The sequence below is a fragment of the Drosophila willistoni genome, chromosome 3R (genome assembly GCF_018902025.1).
Source record: "Drosophila willistoni isolate 14030-0811.24 chromosome 3R, UCI_dwil_1.1, whole genome shotgun sequence".
Classification (NCBI taxonomy): Eukaryota; Metazoa; Arthropoda; class Insecta; order Diptera; family Drosophilidae; genus Drosophila; species Drosophila willistoni.
In genome coordinates this window covers 7,329,824-7,348,271 of record NC_061086.1, presented here as the reverse complement: position 1 = coordinate 7,348,271, position 18,448 = coordinate 7,329,824, and the positions used below count along the sequence as shown (strand labels likewise).

At 37.9% G+C, this 18,448-nt stretch overlaps 2 protein-coding genes across 4 annotated transcripts; one reads left to right on the top strand and one right to left on the bottom strand.

Moving 5' to 3' along the window:
* The first annotated feature begins 73 nt into the window (after positions 1-73).
* LOC6650558 (transmembrane protein 165) lies at positions 74-6,941 on the top strand. 3 transcript variants are annotated; one of them, XM_023179956.2, is made up of 7 exons: positions 74-118; positions 2,873-3,150; positions 3,220-3,507; positions 3,583-3,723; positions 4,870-5,475; positions 5,945-6,124; positions 6,189-6,941. In XM_023179956.2, exons 2-7 carry the CDS (start codon positions 2,971-2,973, stop codon positions 6,375-6,377), a joined length of 1,584 nt encoding a protein of 527 aa, XP_023035724.1. In that variant the 5' UTR covers positions 74-118; positions 2,873-2,970; the 3' UTR covers positions 6,378-6,941. The 3 variants fall into 3 exon arrangements, with proteins under 3 accessions (XP_023035724.1, XP_015032310.1, XP_046866490.1); XM_047010534.1 differs by lacking the exon at positions 74-118 and adding an exon at positions 135-476; XM_015176824.3 differs by lacking the exon at positions 4,870-5,475 and having other exon boundaries at positions 86-118.
* Positions 6,942-7,024: 83 nt separating this feature from the next.
* On the bottom strand, positions 7,025-11,584 carry LOC6650391 (serine protease inhibitor 88Ea). The gene is made up of 3 exons (XM_002073118.4): positions 11,475-11,584; positions 7,548-8,552; positions 7,025-7,480 (listed from the first exon to the last, which is right to left on the bottom strand). The coding sequence occupies exons 2-3, from the start codon at positions 8,550-8,552 to the stop codon at positions 7,184-7,186; spliced, it is 1,302 nt and encodes a 433-aa protein (XP_002073154.2). The 5' UTR covers positions 11,475-11,584; the 3' UTR covers positions 7,025-7,183.
* Between the last annotated feature and the right edge of the window lie 6,864 nt (positions 11,585-18,448).

The following is an 18,448-nucleotide window of genomic DNA, read 5'->3' as shown; positions in this document are numbered from 1 at the left end:
CTATTGAGTCAACAGCTGTTTACGCTTACGTTTGCCAACACTAACACCTTGTTGCTGCTATCGAGTAAGAGATATTCGATAAAACCACCCACAATTAAAACTAAAGTGTTCTGACAAAGTAAGGACGTGTGCGTGTAATTTAATTAAACTCAAGAACAATCTAATTGAATTATAATATGCAATTGACTCAATTACATTAGCATTCAATGTTTATTTATTAAATGTGCTTTTGTCAGGGACAACTATTAATCAGTTGTAAATTGCAAATTTTAAATTATTTTTTTGCTGTCGTCAGCGGCAAAGTGTTGAGTGCTTTAGTGATGAGCAAAACAAGTGCAATGTAGTAAATTACATATGGCTAAAACAAAAGATCAAATAAAAAATACAGTGCGGCAACCAAACATGTGTGTTTAGTTTATAAAATTATTAAGCCAATGTCTTAAGTTCTAAAAATACAGAGTTAATAAGGGTTTGCCGTATGTAAAACATGATTTTCAACAATTTATTAACAAAAAAAGCTATAGCTAAAATACTCAACTCTAGTGACGACACCGTTAGTATTGCCGCCGTCGCCGCTGCTGTTGTTGTTGTTTTGTTTACAAAAATAGATATTTGCAATAAATAGAAAGGAAACTCGGAAAAATCAATGCCAAAAAAAACGCACCCACAAACAACAACAAGCAAATAAATTACACCATTTATTAACATGGATACATGAATATGTATTAATTTAGGACAAGTCTATGAACAAACAATATGTAAATTGATTTATTGAGCCCTTTATTCCTATCCCTTTCATTTTGCCATGCCAATTAAACATGTGGCTTGCTCACTTTGTATGTGTGCATGTGTGTGTGTGATGCGAAATAGTGGTATTAATTAATTACTATAGACAAAGTCATTGACGTTCGTTCGTCTCTCACTCATTCTCCTCTATCAATGACCTACTCACTTTCTTTCTGTTTATGCCTGAACGTCATCAATTTTAAGACTCCCCCGCAATGCGCTCTCCGTTATCAGTTATCTATATCTGATCTTCTTCCTGCCGCTCTTAGCTAATTTTTGTCTTTTTTACAAAGGTTCTTATAAATTATTTTCCTATATGGTTTTGCACAAGTTTACATAATGACTTATATACTACCGCCACCCGGGCCCCTTAACGGCACACAGATTGTGCCCCGATTCCATCCTGTTCTTATTGCGTCTTGGCCAGATCTCTGAGAGCAAGCAAACGTCTGGGCAAAGTTTGTTAATCTCTCATTCGTTGAGCAAATATCAACTTTTGCCTCTTGACTGTCGCGCCTGGTGTGTCATGAGAAATATGATAAAATATATGTATACAAATGTTATATGATGACTAGCCATGATTTATGTGAAACAAAAGGGAAGCTCCAGCTAATAAAATAAATAATAAATATGATAAACAGCCAACAAAATCCCATCTTTGGGGGGTTCTTTTGCATCCATTTATAATTATCATATAGAAAATAATCCTCAGAATAACAGAAATGCTTGTAGATCAAAAATATTATTAATCATCTATCGAATCATGATTCAATCAGTCAGCATGAATTCTAGTATATTAATAATCACTCATAACTTCAAAAACTCGAACAATTTTATTGGTTTATATCACAAATTTCTTGGGGTTCCTTTGACATTCAAATGATATTGCCAAAGCTTCAACTGAGCCGATGTTTAGCCCATTAAATTTAATTGAAATTATAGCCAAGAGAACATATTTATTTGCCTTTTATTTATATTTGCTCAACCATATCTCAAATGCGCAATCAGTTTTCGAATAAAATTATCGAAAAGATAACTTTATCTCACAGTGAATTGAACTAAGGGAATGCTTCTATTATAACCATGGCTACCATGAGAGAACTTGGCCGGGGAAATCACAGTAATGGCAAACAAAAATATAATTCACAATAACCGAACAAGATATTTCGCAAAAATCATTAACCATGATGAACATTTATGGCAGCTAATTAAAGTCTATAATTACATTTACTCCGAGCATTTGGTCACGTATTTATCTGTAAGCCGTCACTTTTTATACCCTACCTAAGTTAGATTCTAAAAGGAGTTACACTTTTCACATTTTGTTTGTTGTACAGAAATTTAATCAATTTGTTGGGAGAAAAATCATTACTCTTTTATTACTAATTAAACGCTTTACACTTTTTATTTTTAGAGTAGATTGGTTTTTTAATTGAATTCTAATTGTTTGCTGCCATTTTTTGTACATATTAAAAGAGAAATTGCTAAGCTTGTAGAAATATATGAATTCTAGTATATTAATAATCACATTTGTGATAAAAGGAAAACAAAATAATATTAGTTGATAAAATTAAGTTTCTGCAATTAACTCAACCAAATATAGTATATTAAATGTGTGCTAGTCAAATAGAAACTTAAATTATATTATTTTAGTATATTTGTCATTATCTAATCATAAAATTAAGTAGTTTGTGTTATGTGTGCATCTGACGTATCGAAAGTCCATTCGCGTACTATGTTCTGGTTCTTTTTTTTCTGGCAATGCCAAAATTGTATTACCAAGTTGATAGTTGGATCATATCATGGCGACATTTGACGCATTGCCGGCAGCGGGCCATAAGCTTATCTGGTTTTTAGTTGCCATTGTCCGGATTTTTAATGTGCTGCCCATAGACGGAGAGATCAACATTTTGTTTAATGTTGTATTTTGTTCTTGCTGTGTGCTCTCTGTGTGTTTTGCCTTATACAAATATAAATTGTAGATACATACAGTACATATACCTTTGTGTGTACTTATGAACACTTGTTGAAGTCTGATTAAGCCTGATAATCATGATGTGAAGCAAATTTTTTCATTTCTTTGCAGTCCGTCAGACGAACTGGACACGTATCCATTATCCCAGGGAGGTTAATCTAAACTAAAGATACTACAATTTACATGTGCAAGTGGGCACAGTAGAAAATATGTCACAAAATCAATCATATTTCTGGCAAACGACCAGACACAATGTATACCTGAAACGTACAGCTAAATGGCACATGGCCTTGGCCCTAATGGTAATACTCACATTCTCCACGGTCTGTGCGGAGGAATTTAAACGAGATGTTGAAAATAATGCGAACTCATTAACCGGAGTGGACAGCGTAAGTAAACACACACACAAAGGATCTTGATTTAGTTGGTAAATCTAACTAATTTGTGTTATTTTACAGAACTTGCTAAATGAAGTTGTTGGACAAAAGCCAACGGAATTGAATGCTATACCAGAAAAATCAAAGGAAGAACGTGAAGCTAAAGGCAAGGGGAATTTTATCGATGCTTTTACAGCATCGATCTCTGTTATCTTATTAACGGAGCTAGGCGATAAGACTTTCTTTATTGCTGCCATAATGGCCATGCGTCATCCCCGTTTAATTGTCTTTGGCGGTGCAATTGCCGCTCTAGCCCTAATGACGGTACTCTCATGCGTATTCGGAATGGCAGCTAACTTTATTCCTAAGGTTCGTTCTTCGAGAGAAATTCGTTTAATGAAATCTGTGTTTTAAAAATGTATCTTAATCCTACCCCTCTTTTAGATTTACACGTATTATATCTCAACTGCATTATTTTTAATATTCGGCTTAAAAATGTTGTATGATGGCTACAAAATGAAGCCCACGGATGCTCAAGAAGAACTCGAAGAGGTGCAAACTGATTTGCGTAAGCGTGAAGATGAGGTAAGAGAAAAATTATCTATATTTCTTTTCTTTCTATCAACTATTTGTTTTTGCTGGTAGTGCTATTTAGTATTCTCGATTTGTTTTGCTTGATTTTTCTTTATTTACTATTGCTTTTGGTAACTTTATTTATTTATTTTTGTATATTATTATTTTTTTTATTTCTAACTCATTAACCCAAACTACAAAGTAAAACCAAAAGAAACTACTAACCCAAAAGCTTATCATTTTGTAGTTAGCGCTAAATTACTGCATGTAAAATTAAGATAAGAGAACAAACAAAAGAAAATTTAACAGAAATGAAGTCTTCGGCACACCGAATTGTATATACCCTTGCATTTGAGTGTTCATTTAAAGTGTAAAATTGTATATTATAGAGTTATTGTCTGATCTTTGGCATTAAAACTAAAAGTAAATCTATTTTTAATATCGAAATTTGTAAATTTTGCATTATCATTCTTAATTCGAAATATTTCCACGACCTGAAATGATTTTAAGAAATCATAAATAAGCCTAAGAGTTGAAATTACATTCATTTTATTGATTTGAACAACTGAAACAGTCCTGATTTGTCCTCGGTTATGCAAGGGTATAAACATAGGCATTAACAATATCATTTAACCACCTAACAAGCCTAACCTTATCTCTAAATAAGGACTCATTCACTTGAACACGTTTTCGATCATAGCCCGATGATGATAGATATATATATACATAAGTGTGTGCTGAAAATAAAACAAATACAAGTTTTTTGGCCTTTCATTTTGTTTTTTTGAATTTTGTATATTATATTTACACACACACACACACACAAAATGCCTTTGTGACTAATTGCACGTCTGCGCATTTCGAAAAATTATTTGAATTTATAACCAAAAGAGAGAAGAAATTAAATTCAATATCAAATTAAAGCTTTATTTAGCAAAAAATAAAAAACAATAATAATAATATCAAACACCAGAACATTGAAAATTATTCAAATTAGCTAATGCCAAATTTAAATTTATTCTTTCTTTCATTTTTGGCTTTAAAACCAAAAAAAAAAAAATCGAAAAAAAAAACAAAAACCAAATAACAAAAAAAATCTAAATGGCAAATTGATTTACTCTGATTCGAAATTGATTTGAAAATGAAATGTTAACATAGTTGATGCGCAAAGCTTCACGGAAATATGATGATACGGAGGCCAAGCGTAAGAATAGCAATTCGGACAAAGAAGATGCCAGCGAGCAGGCATTGATAGATGGACGAAATGGGACTACTAGTGGAGCCAATACAACCAACTCATCGTCCAACGAGATGCAACATCGTCAGCGCAAACAACGTGGCAGCAGCATCAACCATCATCACAACAACAACATCAACAATAATAATAATACCACCAATTCTAGCTGTGATAAAACTGGGACAAATGATGCTAATGGCCGTCATCATGCTCATGCTCAGCATGAAACTGAAGTCTATCTCAAGGAGGGCGGACGCATTGTGGAACAATTGAAAATGACAAATTTCAGTCCATCCCATTCATTGGCATCATCCAACCAGACCGAACAAACCAATTGTGATAATCTAAACGCTTCCGTCACTGATACCAAAATTGCAGCAGCAGCCACCATAGGAGACTCTGCTGTCGACAATGATGACGATGATGATAATGTTAAACCACTGGGTCGAGCTCCTTTGGCCAATCATGAGAGTATGCATAGCCTGGACGAGGCGGTAACAACAACAAATGGCGGGCTTAAAGCACGGGTTAGGTCCACCAATATGAATGTTGTATACGTATTCACGTGCTTTAACGTTCCTTGACGCAATCCAAGACAAAAACAATACAAAATACAACTGTAATACACACACACACACACACACACACACACTCAAATTATACAGTCATAATCCCACCATAATCTCCACACATCGTCGTCCACTCTGCTCATGCGCTTTTGATTTGGTTATCATATCATAGTTTGGTTTTTGTTTTCATTACTTAAGCACCATGTTTTTTGTTTTCTTGGACTGTACGATATACATTTTGCACTATTCTCATCTTTTATTTTCTTTTTGGAATTCCCTCTGCATGTTCTGTTTTCTTAATTTTTGTGCTATATAAAAAAAATCAACGAAACTTTCTTTATTTGCTTACATTTTCATACATATGTACAAGTATTGAGCGATTTTTGCGATTTATTTAACTAAAACTCTTGGCGTTTCTCTCTTAAAGCTGGATCGTGATGTTAATGCTGCGCTTGTCAATGATGCTGAAAGCGGACGTCGTCGTCCGCAACGTCGTGGTGCCACCTATTTTACCATGCGCATACTTGCCCAGGCCTTTACTATGACCTTCTTGGCTGAGTGGGGTGATCGCTCTCAGTTAACAACTATTATTCTAGCCGCCAGCAAGGTAAAACCAAGTTAATTAGTCTGCCTTTCTTCAAATTTAATGTGGATTTCTCTTTGATTTGCAGGACGTTTATGGTGTTATTGCTGGAGGCATTCTTGGCCATTGCATTTGCACTGGCCTGGCTGTGATTGGTGGTCGTCTGGTGGCTTCCAAAATCTCTGTGCGCACTGTCACCATTGTTGGTGGCATTGTATTCATTGGCTTTGCTGTCTATGCGGTTCTTATGCCGCCCGATGACTTGCAACAGAACTAAAAGCACTAATTCAACGACAACTACAACAACGACGACCACCCAAAAAAAAAAAAACTAAAACAAAACACAAACAACACATATAAACACAAAAAAAAGTTAGATATTAAGTTGTAGTTTCTCCGTTTTTCTTGATTTTCGTTTTCTTCTTTCTTCATTCTTTCTCTTGCCAGAGGAGCAATTTAAAAACTAACTAAAATCCAATTTTGGCCTAGCTAATATTGTTAGCATTGCGGGCTCTAGCCATGACATTTAAAATTTATACATCATTTTTCGGATTCACTATAATTATGAGAAAGCTATCTTGTTTTTTTTTTTTTCTTTCTTCTTTAGTATTGATTGAAATGTGTCAGTTTAAGTATTAAAGATTGTATATATACGAACATATGTATGTACATATATCGCGTGCTTGTTCCGCCTAGGCGCTCCTCTTATTTGATTTATTTACGTAGCATTGTTTACTTAAAAACCAAATGAACTTTGTATATTTTTCCAACCATTTATGCAAATGTTTTTCTTTGTATAAAAAAAAACTTAGTAAATTGAGCAAAAAGCAAAAACGAATAATTGTTTATCTTGCAATATTGTGGGAAAGCTAATCTTGAGTGGATAAACTTATAAAGGTCAAAATAAATTGCAAAAAGCAGCAATTTGTTATAGATAAATATCGTATTAGATTTATATTTATATATATAGATTATTAGTTTACACAGTTTTCTTAACAGTCGATAAAGAATTTTGGTTAAAAAGGTGAAAGGTGTGAAAACATGTCATAGGAAGAAGAACATTCCAGCTGTATGATCATCAATCTACTCCTTTTTTGTCTTGGGATCACGATAGATGCCAGTAAAGAGAATGGCATTGGCCTTATGATCATAGATGAGGAACAAAAATGGATGCTTGCACTCAAATTTGGTCGGCTCAATGGGACGTGCTGAACGGAAACTGACCAAAACTGTAGCCGCTGCTGCAGTGCTACCCTCTTCATCTACCTTGATTTTGGCCACATGCTTGGCATCATTGAAGCTTATATCACGATTCGTCGAGAAATCACCAAAAGTGGCTGCGGACTCGAAAAGTGTACTCAGACCCATTTCTTTCAGAATCTAAAACAATGAAAAAAATTTTACTTAGAAATCAAGTGATATTGTATCATAATCTCTAATGACTTACAGGCACCAATTCCAAACGCTGTTCGAAATCAAATTTCGGCATGGAAACATCAATTTCACGTTGAATACCCTCTTTCAGGGATTGGGACAATGTTGTGGCATTTAAATTAGACAAGACTAGCTCCAAAGAATTCAAACCAACTGGTGGCAGAATAATAACCATGGAAATTTCCGAATCATCATCATCATCCCTCACTGAAAAATCATCATTGGCATTGGTATTCTTATTGGTAGTCTTATATGGCATCTGTAGAACATAGGCACCCAAACGCTCGTCAGTGGTCAAAGCGAAATTGCCCTTTTGTCTCATCATGGGCACCAATGACATTTTCTTGCTGGACGTATAGAATGGCATTTGTTCAGTTTTAGCCGAATCGAATTTACTTTGCCATTGTCCCTTGAAATATGCGGCATTGGCCAAGACGACTTGAGTGCGTGAATCGATATCGCCCTCGGCTAACGTCTCCCGGATCTCATTCTCTGTAACATTTGCTATCCAATTGTTAATTGCTATCCGTGACTCATCTGGATGACTGCTAAAATCCATTTGGGCAATCTCTTCACTCAGACGATTCTCCAAGCAATTGGCTAGAGTGATGTCTTTGTTGAAAAATAGGCGATCCGCCGATTTGAATACCAAAGGCATTTTATCAGCACGACTCAAACGATCGGCTTTCTCAATTGTATAGGCACTTCGTACCTCTTCCTTGTTCTTAGCCCAATTTAAACGGAGGATCTTTTGCAACTGCTGCTCTGTCTCGCCAGTTGCGCCAAAATAGGCCAACAATAAGGCATGATAAGTGCTGTAGGGTGAGAAGAAGACGTTCTCATTCGGTGTGGCCTTGCGTATGGCATCCAGCATTGAGACACTGAACTCCTGCTGGCCACGATAAAGGTTTAAACGTGTGGACCCCAACGACGGATTGGGTTGAAGGCCGCATAGCTCAGCACTAACTAGAAATGCCGGCATAAGTAGGCAAATAGCACCAACAGTCAAGAGATTCATCTGAAATTAATCAACGAAATAACATTGATTACGTAATTTACTCCATCTATATACAGAAATATAGGTTTGAATGTATGTTTGCAGTATTTTACTCGTTAGTCTATAATCTAAATGGGGCGGGAGGGAATAACCGTTAATCTATTAATTTTTATACCATACACCCATAGGGTGAAATGGTATATTAAAGACGCCAAAATGTATGTAACAGGCAGAAGAAAGCTTTTTCGACCCCATAAAGTATATATACTCTTGATCAGCATCTACGGCCGAGCCGATCTACACATTTGTCTGTCCATATCAGCTCCTAGATCTCGGAGACACGCCGTTTTCCGCCCCCGCAATTTAGAAAAGTACCCTGCAAAAAAACAAATTTGATCCAAATCGATCAAATTGATCACATTTCCATAAGGCCGGAGATGGCCGTTGGCTGGTGGCGGCGCTAGTGTGCTCATATGCTTGGGTGAGCGAGATACTGAAATATGCTTGTAAAAAACATGTGAACAGAATTTTTTAAAAATACGTAAATGAATTTGTTATTTTAAATTTGAAATATTTGTTTTACTGGTGTATGGTATACCTAAGTCGGCGAAACTTACTTACTTCATTTTTATTATACACAGATTATTTTAAATGGCTTGGCTTGTTTCTGGCATCAAAATTCCCTTTTCTACATTATCTATTTTCCAAGAAATTCAAAATTATTCAATTGACCCAAAGAACTTTTATATATATATTTAAAATTCTTTAGTTATTTTGATTAAAAATGTAGACGAACGACATTCGTTTTAAGCTTATTCATCTATATGGAACATAGATATAGAAATAATACGATGGATAAATTTTGAAAAAGAAGAAGTATAAATAGTTTATAATTTCAAACGATCGAGACCGGACACAGAGAATATTATTTTTATCACTATGATCCTCTAAAATTATTTACTGACTCATCTTTAGTTTGTTGTTACACTTCCTTAATCGGTATAATTAGTAAGTATAATTACGTAACAAAGAACTGGCTTCTAATCATCATTATTTCATTTCAGTAATGATTTTTTTTTAAAAACCATTTAAAACCAATTGCATGATAAGTCATTACAAATTGAAGATCACTTTTACAGCAATTTAAAAATGTATTTTGAGTACAGAAATAAAAAATTTGCTTTAATATTGAAAAATATTATTTACTAAAAATTATTTTAAGGTCAGAAGTAGATAAATCATTAAATGATTAATTAATTTCTCAAATTTATGTGAATATTAAAATGAGTAATTGAATAAAAAGTTAACGAACTCTAAACTATAGAAATTGACAATTCAAATTTTACACAGACTTGTCTAAATAATGGAACATGTAAGTAAAAAATTATAGAAAATATTGAAACTACAAACCAATATATATGTATCATATGTAAATAGTTAAGTGATTCACTTTTAAACTCACATATTATCCAAGGTTAAAAGGTAAAGCCATGATTATTGAAACCTATTTTCCTTATATGTTAGTTTCCTTAACTTTTAAGCTTACAGGGCTCTAATATTGCCCTAATATCGCCAAAACGGAAAAATGGTCGTAATTAAAATCGTATCCAGAAGCTAATGAATTCTAATTTCTATTAATATTATTCTCAGCACTTTTGACAAACTGTAACTCATTAAAAAACACTTAAATGCCTGAAGCTGATTCATATTTTAAAACTTCCCACGATATTGGCATATGATGTTGTCTCTTTCTCTCTTGGGTTTTTTTTTGTAAGAAATCTTTGAAGCGGCGACAATTGCAACATCTCCTTCAGCAAGAAAAAAAAAGAGTTGAAAAAAAGTGAAAGTTTATCAGTTGCTCTGCACTCGATGAAATTCGCAACAATCTCTGTGCTTGTTGTTGTTGCCATACATAATAAGCCGTTATTGTGCATGCAACGGAGCATAAAAAAAAGAGAGCGAGTGTAAGTAAGACAGAGTGAGGGGGCGACAGAAAGAGCTTTTCTTTGACGTCATAAAATTGCGTGACACCAAAGAAAGACAATGAAAATATATGATAAATGTTTGTTTGAAAAAACCCAAGAAAAATTAACATTTCTTACAACCGGTTCCAGTCGTATGTGGCTACCAGCTGACAGACACCGCTATATTATGCCCAACGCCCTGCATCACAAAACATACAAAAAACAAATAAAAAAACACAGTGATTCATAAGAAATTAAACGGGCCAAAGTGATGACCCTGTAGTTTGATATCCTATTGGCCGTGACTAAACAGGGTATATATGTATGTACATATGTACATTTCTAAATAGTAATTAAGTTCGCAAAAAGTGGGATTAAAATTTAATATAGAAACTATAATGTTTTTAATTTTGCTGCTTCATTATATTAGTATTTTAATTTTTAATTACAAGGTAATAACAAGTCGGTGCTTACTATTAATATGCAAACTTTTATTGTATTGGCGATTTTGTAATTACGCCTGCGCGACGCTGATGCCCCTCACACACACACACACGCACAGGCATACGCATTCACAAACAATTTACTTAACAAGTTGTTCAAATTTTTATTTGGGCTTTTCCCAACAATTTTGCAGCGGCTTAAGAAATGCCTTGAAACGTGATTAGTAAATAATTCTATAAATATATATATATTTTTGTTTTTGCAAAATGATGCAGATAAGAGTATAATGAAAAAATGATCATTATAATAATAATATTAATGCATTTGTATTCAGATTAAAATAATTGCCTCATTTCATATGCGTGTGACAAATATACCTACACATACACGTAAACAATAATCGGTCACACATACACTCAAACATACACTATTATTGCAAACTAAAGTGTCACATATTTTGCAGATAAAAAACCAGTTTTAAGCGCCCACGCAATGTCCTTACGACATTGCCCAAATGCCATAAGGAAACATTTACCTTTTTATTTTGTTAAATTATTACTCAATATGCTTGATCGTTGCGCTTCACAATTCGTCGGCTTAAAGCAGTTTTCAAGCAGACAGCTAACGCGTCTGACTTTAAGCAAGTTTAGTTTCGGACTGAGCTTCTCATTGGCCAAACAAAAGCTGCTCTTGGCGATCAACTGCTGCTCAATTTCCAGGGTGGAAGCAAAAATATTTGTAATTCAATCTGCTTTGTGGGTATATATGAATACAAAGCTGAAATTACTTTTATATTTCTCGTCGAGTGACTAAATCTTTTTATATATAAATGAAAAACAAAATAGCTTTACGATAGTCGAAATTTATCCAAATTCATTTGGAAAAAAAATAATTGAAAGTTTCAACAACTTTTAATTTCATGTATTCTAATTAATTAATCAATAACAAATAGTGCCAATTGATTCAAAAATACTTAGCTATTTGTGGCTTTTTTGTTTTTTTTTTAACTATTATTTAGTAAATGTACAAGGCAACTTTTAACGATATCAATAAGTAAGAAAACAATAAGAAATGAGCAGGCAACTTTAATAAAGATTACACAGGCCGACATGATTTTTGGTGACGTTAACCTGAGAGGTGTTTTTAACTAATTCGGGTACGCTGATTCTGACTGCATACTCAGTTTTTGTTCATCACGTCCAGATTTTGTGAAATTAGGGGATCTAGGGTTGGAAAATAGGCACCCAAAAGTATACTATATAAAGTTAAAAATTGTTTTTCTACATTTTTAACGAATTGTGGAATTTCTTGTTTAAGAAAAATAGCTGTTGTCTGCCAACATTACTTATAAACAATTTGTTAAATGCATAAAATTACAATAACTTTTTTAAAATTAACAAATTGCAAGTCCTTGGAATCCCTATAGCATACATTTTGGTTCGAACTCATTTTACTCATTTTGGAACCATATCCAAAGTGCATGATAATATGCATGATAACAAAGAAACGACTCTTTGATTTTGTGTAAATTGCATTTAAATCATACCTAATATATTAATAGGTTAAAATAATAACGTTTTGAGTATAATACTAGAAAATTTTGAAAATGAGGCCATTTTGAATAACTCCAACGCATTTTTCTCGCAATCCTGACGTGATGGGCAAAAACTATGTAAGTACAGGGCCGTGATCAGCACATTCAAGTTAAAAAAGAAATAGCGACCTATTTAATAAATTCTTTCAGTTATTTAAGTTGATTTTTGTTTGTTATTTTAGTTACTATTAAAATGGAAATGATAAATTTGTCCAGTTTTGTATAATTTTTTTCATCCTGGGCTAATATATGGATGTCTCATTGTCATAAAAAGAAACAAAAGTTTACTTAATAAAGCCAATCATGAACTGCCACAAATATTAATTATTGTCTCACGACAAATCTCAATAAAGAAATTCATAAAGAGTAAAATTATTTAAAAATTTAAGAAGTTTTAAGTTCGACGTTGTTACTGTTCGTTTCGACTCATTAGTTCGACGCTGGTATTTTTGGTTGGACTCATTGGTTCGACGTTGTCAAATTTGTTCGACTCATTGGTTCGACGTTGGAACTGGCAACTGGTGATTTTTTGTGGTGAGTTTATTTATCGTGGTGGATTCGAATTCTGCGGTAGAGCTGGCAAACTATCGATGGTGGGCCCATTCGATATTTTCGATGTTTTGAATGAAAAAATTCGATATATCGATACTATCAATTATTATTTTCAATTCAAAAATAAAAATGTTTCATTTTATAATGACCAACCCAATAATAACTGATTAGGGCCGCCAGCAATGTCCCCAGGATTTAGCTTAAGTACTAGACTAAGAAAAATATCTCAAACTTGTTGTCAGGCTCTAATTTATGAGTAGATTCAACAAATACATATATTAAACGTGTAAATAGCTATATTTTAAATAATAATTAGAAGGATGGATTAGTATTTTTCCGATTTGATTCTGGTCGTCTGCGCAGAGACAACTTGTTCGTTTCGTCGCCGGAAGAGAAGAGAGACGCCGTCTCTCAACCTATCGAAGACTTATCGCTAACCATCGATACTTATTACTCACAATCGATACTTATCACTAACAATCGATACTTATTACTAACAGTCGATACTTATTACTAACAATCGATACTACAATACCGGTTTCGGTATATACATGAGTATTTAACAGACTTTAAATAATTGGAATCTTACAACTCGGCCGTCCTGACGAGGAATCGACCTCGATTCCAATTGTTAACAATGAAGGGGGTAAATAAGAATCTTAAGTGGCTGGTGTCGCCTTTGTTTGGTTATCAGAAGTGCAATCTTGATCAGGGGCAACCCATAGCTTTAATTTGGAGGCTTCTAGGACCCCATCATATGGTAGTTGGGTGATTTGGGAGCCCTCTACATCCCGGATAACATATCGGTCATTCGGAAGTTTCTTATGAACCACATACGGACCACGATACCGCCTAATAAGCTTTTTGTTCGTGCCTGCCGAAGTATCCACATTCTTAATAACTACGAAATCCCCCTCCTCAAAACTAACGGCAGGGAGGTGATGCTTCGAATAATATTCCGAATTATATTCTTGGGACTTAACAATGTTACGGAAGGCTAATCTCCGGACGTCTACCTCTGAGGCATCGACCTCCTCAGTTCTCTCACCCAACCGTTCGGTTAGTTCATCTACTACCACACCTCGTTGTTCAACACCGAATAGAAGTACGGAAGCGGCAAATTTGGTTGTGGAGTGGACGGAGTTATTCAATGCAAACTCTATGTTCGGCAGTTGTTGGACCCAATCTGCGTGGTCCACAGGTTCCGTCAGTTTACCCAACATGGGGCCCAACACACGGTTAACCCGTTCGACTTGGCCGTTGGCCCGGGGTGAGGCAGTGGCATTCAGCACATGAATTATATTATTGGCCTTCAGAAATTCTTCAAACTCGGAGGAAGTAAAGCAGGTACCTCGATCACTGATGATTCGGCGGGGTCTACTGTAATTTGCGAAATACTGATATTCTAATGTCTGGCATACTTCACGTGAATTAGTCGTGGCGGCAGGGTATAGCTTCACAAATTTGGTGAAAGCGTCAATGACAACCAGAAGATACTTTTTCTTAGAACGTATGGACGGAAGGGGGCCCAAATGGTCAATATGGACGGTATCAAACGGAAGGGGCACTTTCGGAATACTATGTAGCGTGACACGGTGGTCCGAAGCGGACGCGGAGTAGTAGATACACTTGAGGCAATTTTTAATGTAATTGTTAACGTAAGACTTCATACACGGGAACCAGTAATGCTTCTTGATCTGTGCACAACATTTCTCCGTGGCCATATGGCCAAGCTTCTCGTGCACTACTCGTATGACATGATTTACCATTTCGGAAGGGACATAAAGTTGGGGTATCCTCGTCGAGGACAGGCGGTACACTACTCCATCTCGCAGTTCGAAATTCGCTATCTCATATTTCTCTAACTCATCTCGGAGTTTGACAATCTCAGGGTCCCGGTTCTGGGTTAACTGCAGTTGGAAGTCAAGGTTTATATCGTCAACGTATGCGGCAGTTTCTATTCTACTTAGAGCATCAGCATGGGGCATACCAACCCCCGAGCGGTGTACAATCGTGTAGTTATAGTTTTCTAACAGCAGGGCCCAGCGAGCAATCTTGGCGGAATGTCCACCATTTCTCAGTGTCAGCGCAAGGGAATTACAATCGGTCACGATTTTGAACGGGATGAACTTAAGGTACGTCTCAAAACGTTTTAAGGAATACACTATAGCTAACGTCTCTAGCTCATAACTGTGTAGTTTCGATTCAGCGGCGGAGGCCATCTTAGAGAAGTAGGACACTGGGTGTAATTTACCGTCTGTTTGTTTCTGGAGGAGCACTGCTCCGAAACCAATTGAACTAGCATCGCAGTGTAACTCTGTTTCAGACTTCGGGTTGTAAATAGATAACACGGGGGATTCGATCAATTTCAACTTCAGTGTTCGGAAGGCTTCAAGACATTCATCGGAGAAGACATAAGGGGTATCTTTTCTTAACAATCGGGACAGCGGACACGCAATCTTAGCGAAACCTGATACAAATCGGCGGAAGTATGAGAATAGGCCTAGGCAACGCTCTAATTCCTTGCTATCCCTTGGAATGGGCAAATCCCGTATCGCCTGAATATGAGCTGGTTTAGGCGTGATACCGGCGGAATTGGCTAAGTAGCCCAAGTACTCTAGTTCCCTATACGCAAAACGGCATTTCGTCAGCTTCAGGCATAGCCCGTTCACTCTTAACACATACAATATTTCCTTCAGAATCTCAAGGTGGGTTTCAAAGTCATGCGACGCGACTAGAATGTCGTCCATATATATCACCAGTTGACCTCGGTTTATAAATTCCTTAAGGACAAAATAAACGAATCTAGCGAACACGGAAGGGCCATTACAAAGTCCGAAGGGCATGCGTACATATTCAAACTGGCCATCAGGGGTTACAAAGGCAGTATATTTGATTGAGTCTGGGTGCATTTTCACATGGTGGAAACCGTTCTTCAAGTCCAAGATGGTGAAGAATGATTTGCCACCCAGATGTTCAATGCAATCATCTAACAGAGGAATCGGAAAATGATCTCGAACTGTAATTTTGTTCAACGGGCGGTAATCTACACACTTTCTTAGCGTGTTGTCTTTTTTGCGTACAGGGACAATCGCGGCAGCGTAAGGCGAACTACTGTGGCGAATAATGCCAGCTTTCAAGAGATCGTCACAAATCTCACGCACCTCGATGCGTTCGTGGTGCGACAGACGGCGGGGGCGGCAGAAAATCGGAGTTTGGCTAGTCAATTCTATTTTCATCTCATAGTTCATGGGCTTGATTAAATCTGGATCAACTTGTACATACGAAGCGGAAATAATAGACTTAAGGGCTGCGGTTTGCTCTTCCCGTAACGCGGGCTCTATATCAAAGTCTAATTCACTGACAGCAGGGAGCTCAATGGAATTTATCGCCCTAAGTGCATCGTTTAATGTTTCCGAAGGTACAGCAGAAGTTTTCAAAAGGGGAGAATCAGACAACAATTCGGCAGATGCAATCTCATTCCTATCATACGGCAGTATCACTCTCTCTTCCCTAAATATGTCAAAGGACTTCAGAACACCAGTAAGTTTTGGATTTATACATTCAGTCTGTTTATTCATGAGTATCACCGATTCTTTTTCATATTTCAGTTCTTTCAGTTTACATAGTCTAATATTAATTTTATACAGAAGATCTCTACCTATAATCATCGGCAGTTCAGTTGCTTGGTTCGTCAGGACTTCAAACGTATGTATTATCTGTGTGTTGCGGAGGCGAACCCTACACTGAACTTGGCCTAAGGACAGAAGTTGGCTATTTCCTAGGCCACGGCAGTTCAAAGTACGGGGGCTAAGACGGCAGTTGGAGGGGACTTCAGATTCACGGATAAAGGCTCTTTGGGCTGCCCGAATCAAGGAGAGAAAACATATCTATAAATTTCCTATCTTGCACTTCATCACAAACAAAAGCAACACTCACCAGTTGTAAATGGTCTAGTCGATCTCCCGCTTCATCAGCGGCGGCGGCAGTGATGTTGGTGGCATTCCCAATTCGAGACGGGCAGTTCTTGTAGATGTGGCCCACTATGCCACACTTGAAACACGAATTCGGCGGTCTTATTGGCTTCGGGCATTGACTCTTGTAATGCCCCCATCCTGAGCAGTTGAAACATCTGGTCTCACTCGTAGCGGTGCCCGACGATTTGTTTCCAGGCGCCACGGCAGTTGTTGTTGACTGCGCCTTCACGCTGTTGCTCTGTCGGGAGGCAGCGGCCTGCATACGGAGGCGTTCGTAACGTTCCAGTAAGGGCTTCAGTTCGGCCACCGTCCGGGCTGAGTACAGCATGCCGACTCGAGTAGAATTGTCCCGCAATCCATCAATTATCAGGTCGACCAGCTCGTTCTCCGGTATCGGAGCATTCATGGCAATCTCCTGCATCTCGATTGCGAATCTCAAACATCCCTCGCCTGCCTTGATGCGCCGGCCCCGCAGAGGTTGGTACACTTCCTCGACGCTACACGAGCGTCCAAATTCTCGCAAGAGGATTGCTTTTAATTCTTCGTAGCTGTGCACCGATACCGTGCGCAGCAGCACCGCCGCCGTACCTTCCAGCATGCGACGGCATGCGATCAAACGTAGGCGGTCGTTCAACTGCAGAATTCCAAATGCGTCTTCCAGGTCATTCAGCCATTTCTTCACGTCATATGCGTTATCCGCTGAAAATCGAGCCACCATGCTCTCAATGACACTCACGTCACTGACTTGCTGCCTCGGTGCTTGGAATTCGTCAATCCCTTGCTGCAGCTTGAGGATCTGATGCTGCAGCTGTAGCAACTCATGTTGTTTCTGCAGCGTCGCCAGTTGCTCATCCAGGCTGCGGGAGGCGGAAGTGGCCGGTGTGATGGCGGCCGCGGAAGTCGGTACGGGGGGTACTAGAGGTACTAGAGCGGGCATCTCTTCCCATGGCTCCGCGTCGAGACCGGTGACGGGGGCGGCGAGCAAGGCCGCAACCCGCATGGCAGACATATAGTCGGCGGGCACAGCATCCGCAGGTACAGTGGATGTGGCAGCGGCGGCAGGTACCGTAATGGATGCGGCGGCGGGTACAGCGATGGCAGCGGGTGCAGCGGTGGTGGGTACGACAGTGGCAGCGGGTACAGCAGTGGCAGCGGGTGCAGAGGCGGCAGCAGCGACAGTCTGCAGAGGTGGCTTGTAAGCGGCGGGCACAGCAGCGGCGGGCACAGCAGCGGCGGGTGCAGCAGGGGCGAGTATGACGGCAGTTGGGCCAGCAGGGGCGAGGGTGACAGCGGAGGGCCCGGCAGGGGCGGATGCAGCAGCGGCGGGCCCGGCAGGTGCGGATGCAGCGGCGGCGGGCCCAGCAGGGGCGGATGCAGCAGCGGCGG

Bases quoted from the DNA above. Each gene is read 5' to 3' on its own strand.
- LOC6650558 (XM_023179956.2), top strand. From the start codon at position 2,971: ATGTCACAAAATCAATCATATTTCTGGCAAACGACCAGACACAATGTA. The intron at 3,151-3,219 runs GTAAGTAAACAC...GTTATTTTACAG, and splicing joins CATTAACCGGAGTGGACAGC to AACTTGCTAAATGAAGTTGT. The intron at 5,476-5,944 runs GTTAGGTCCACC...TCTCTCTTAAAG, and splicing joins ATGGCGGGCTTAAAGCACGG to CTGGATCGTGATGTTAATGC.
- LOC6650391 (XM_002073118.4), bottom strand. From the start codon at position 8,552: ATGAATCTCTTGACTGTTGGTGCTATTTGCCTACTTATGCCGGCATTT. The intron at 7,481-7,547 runs GTAAGTCATTAG...TCATTGTTTTAG, and splicing joins AGCGTTTGGAATTGGTGCCT to ATTCTGAAAGAAATGGGTCT.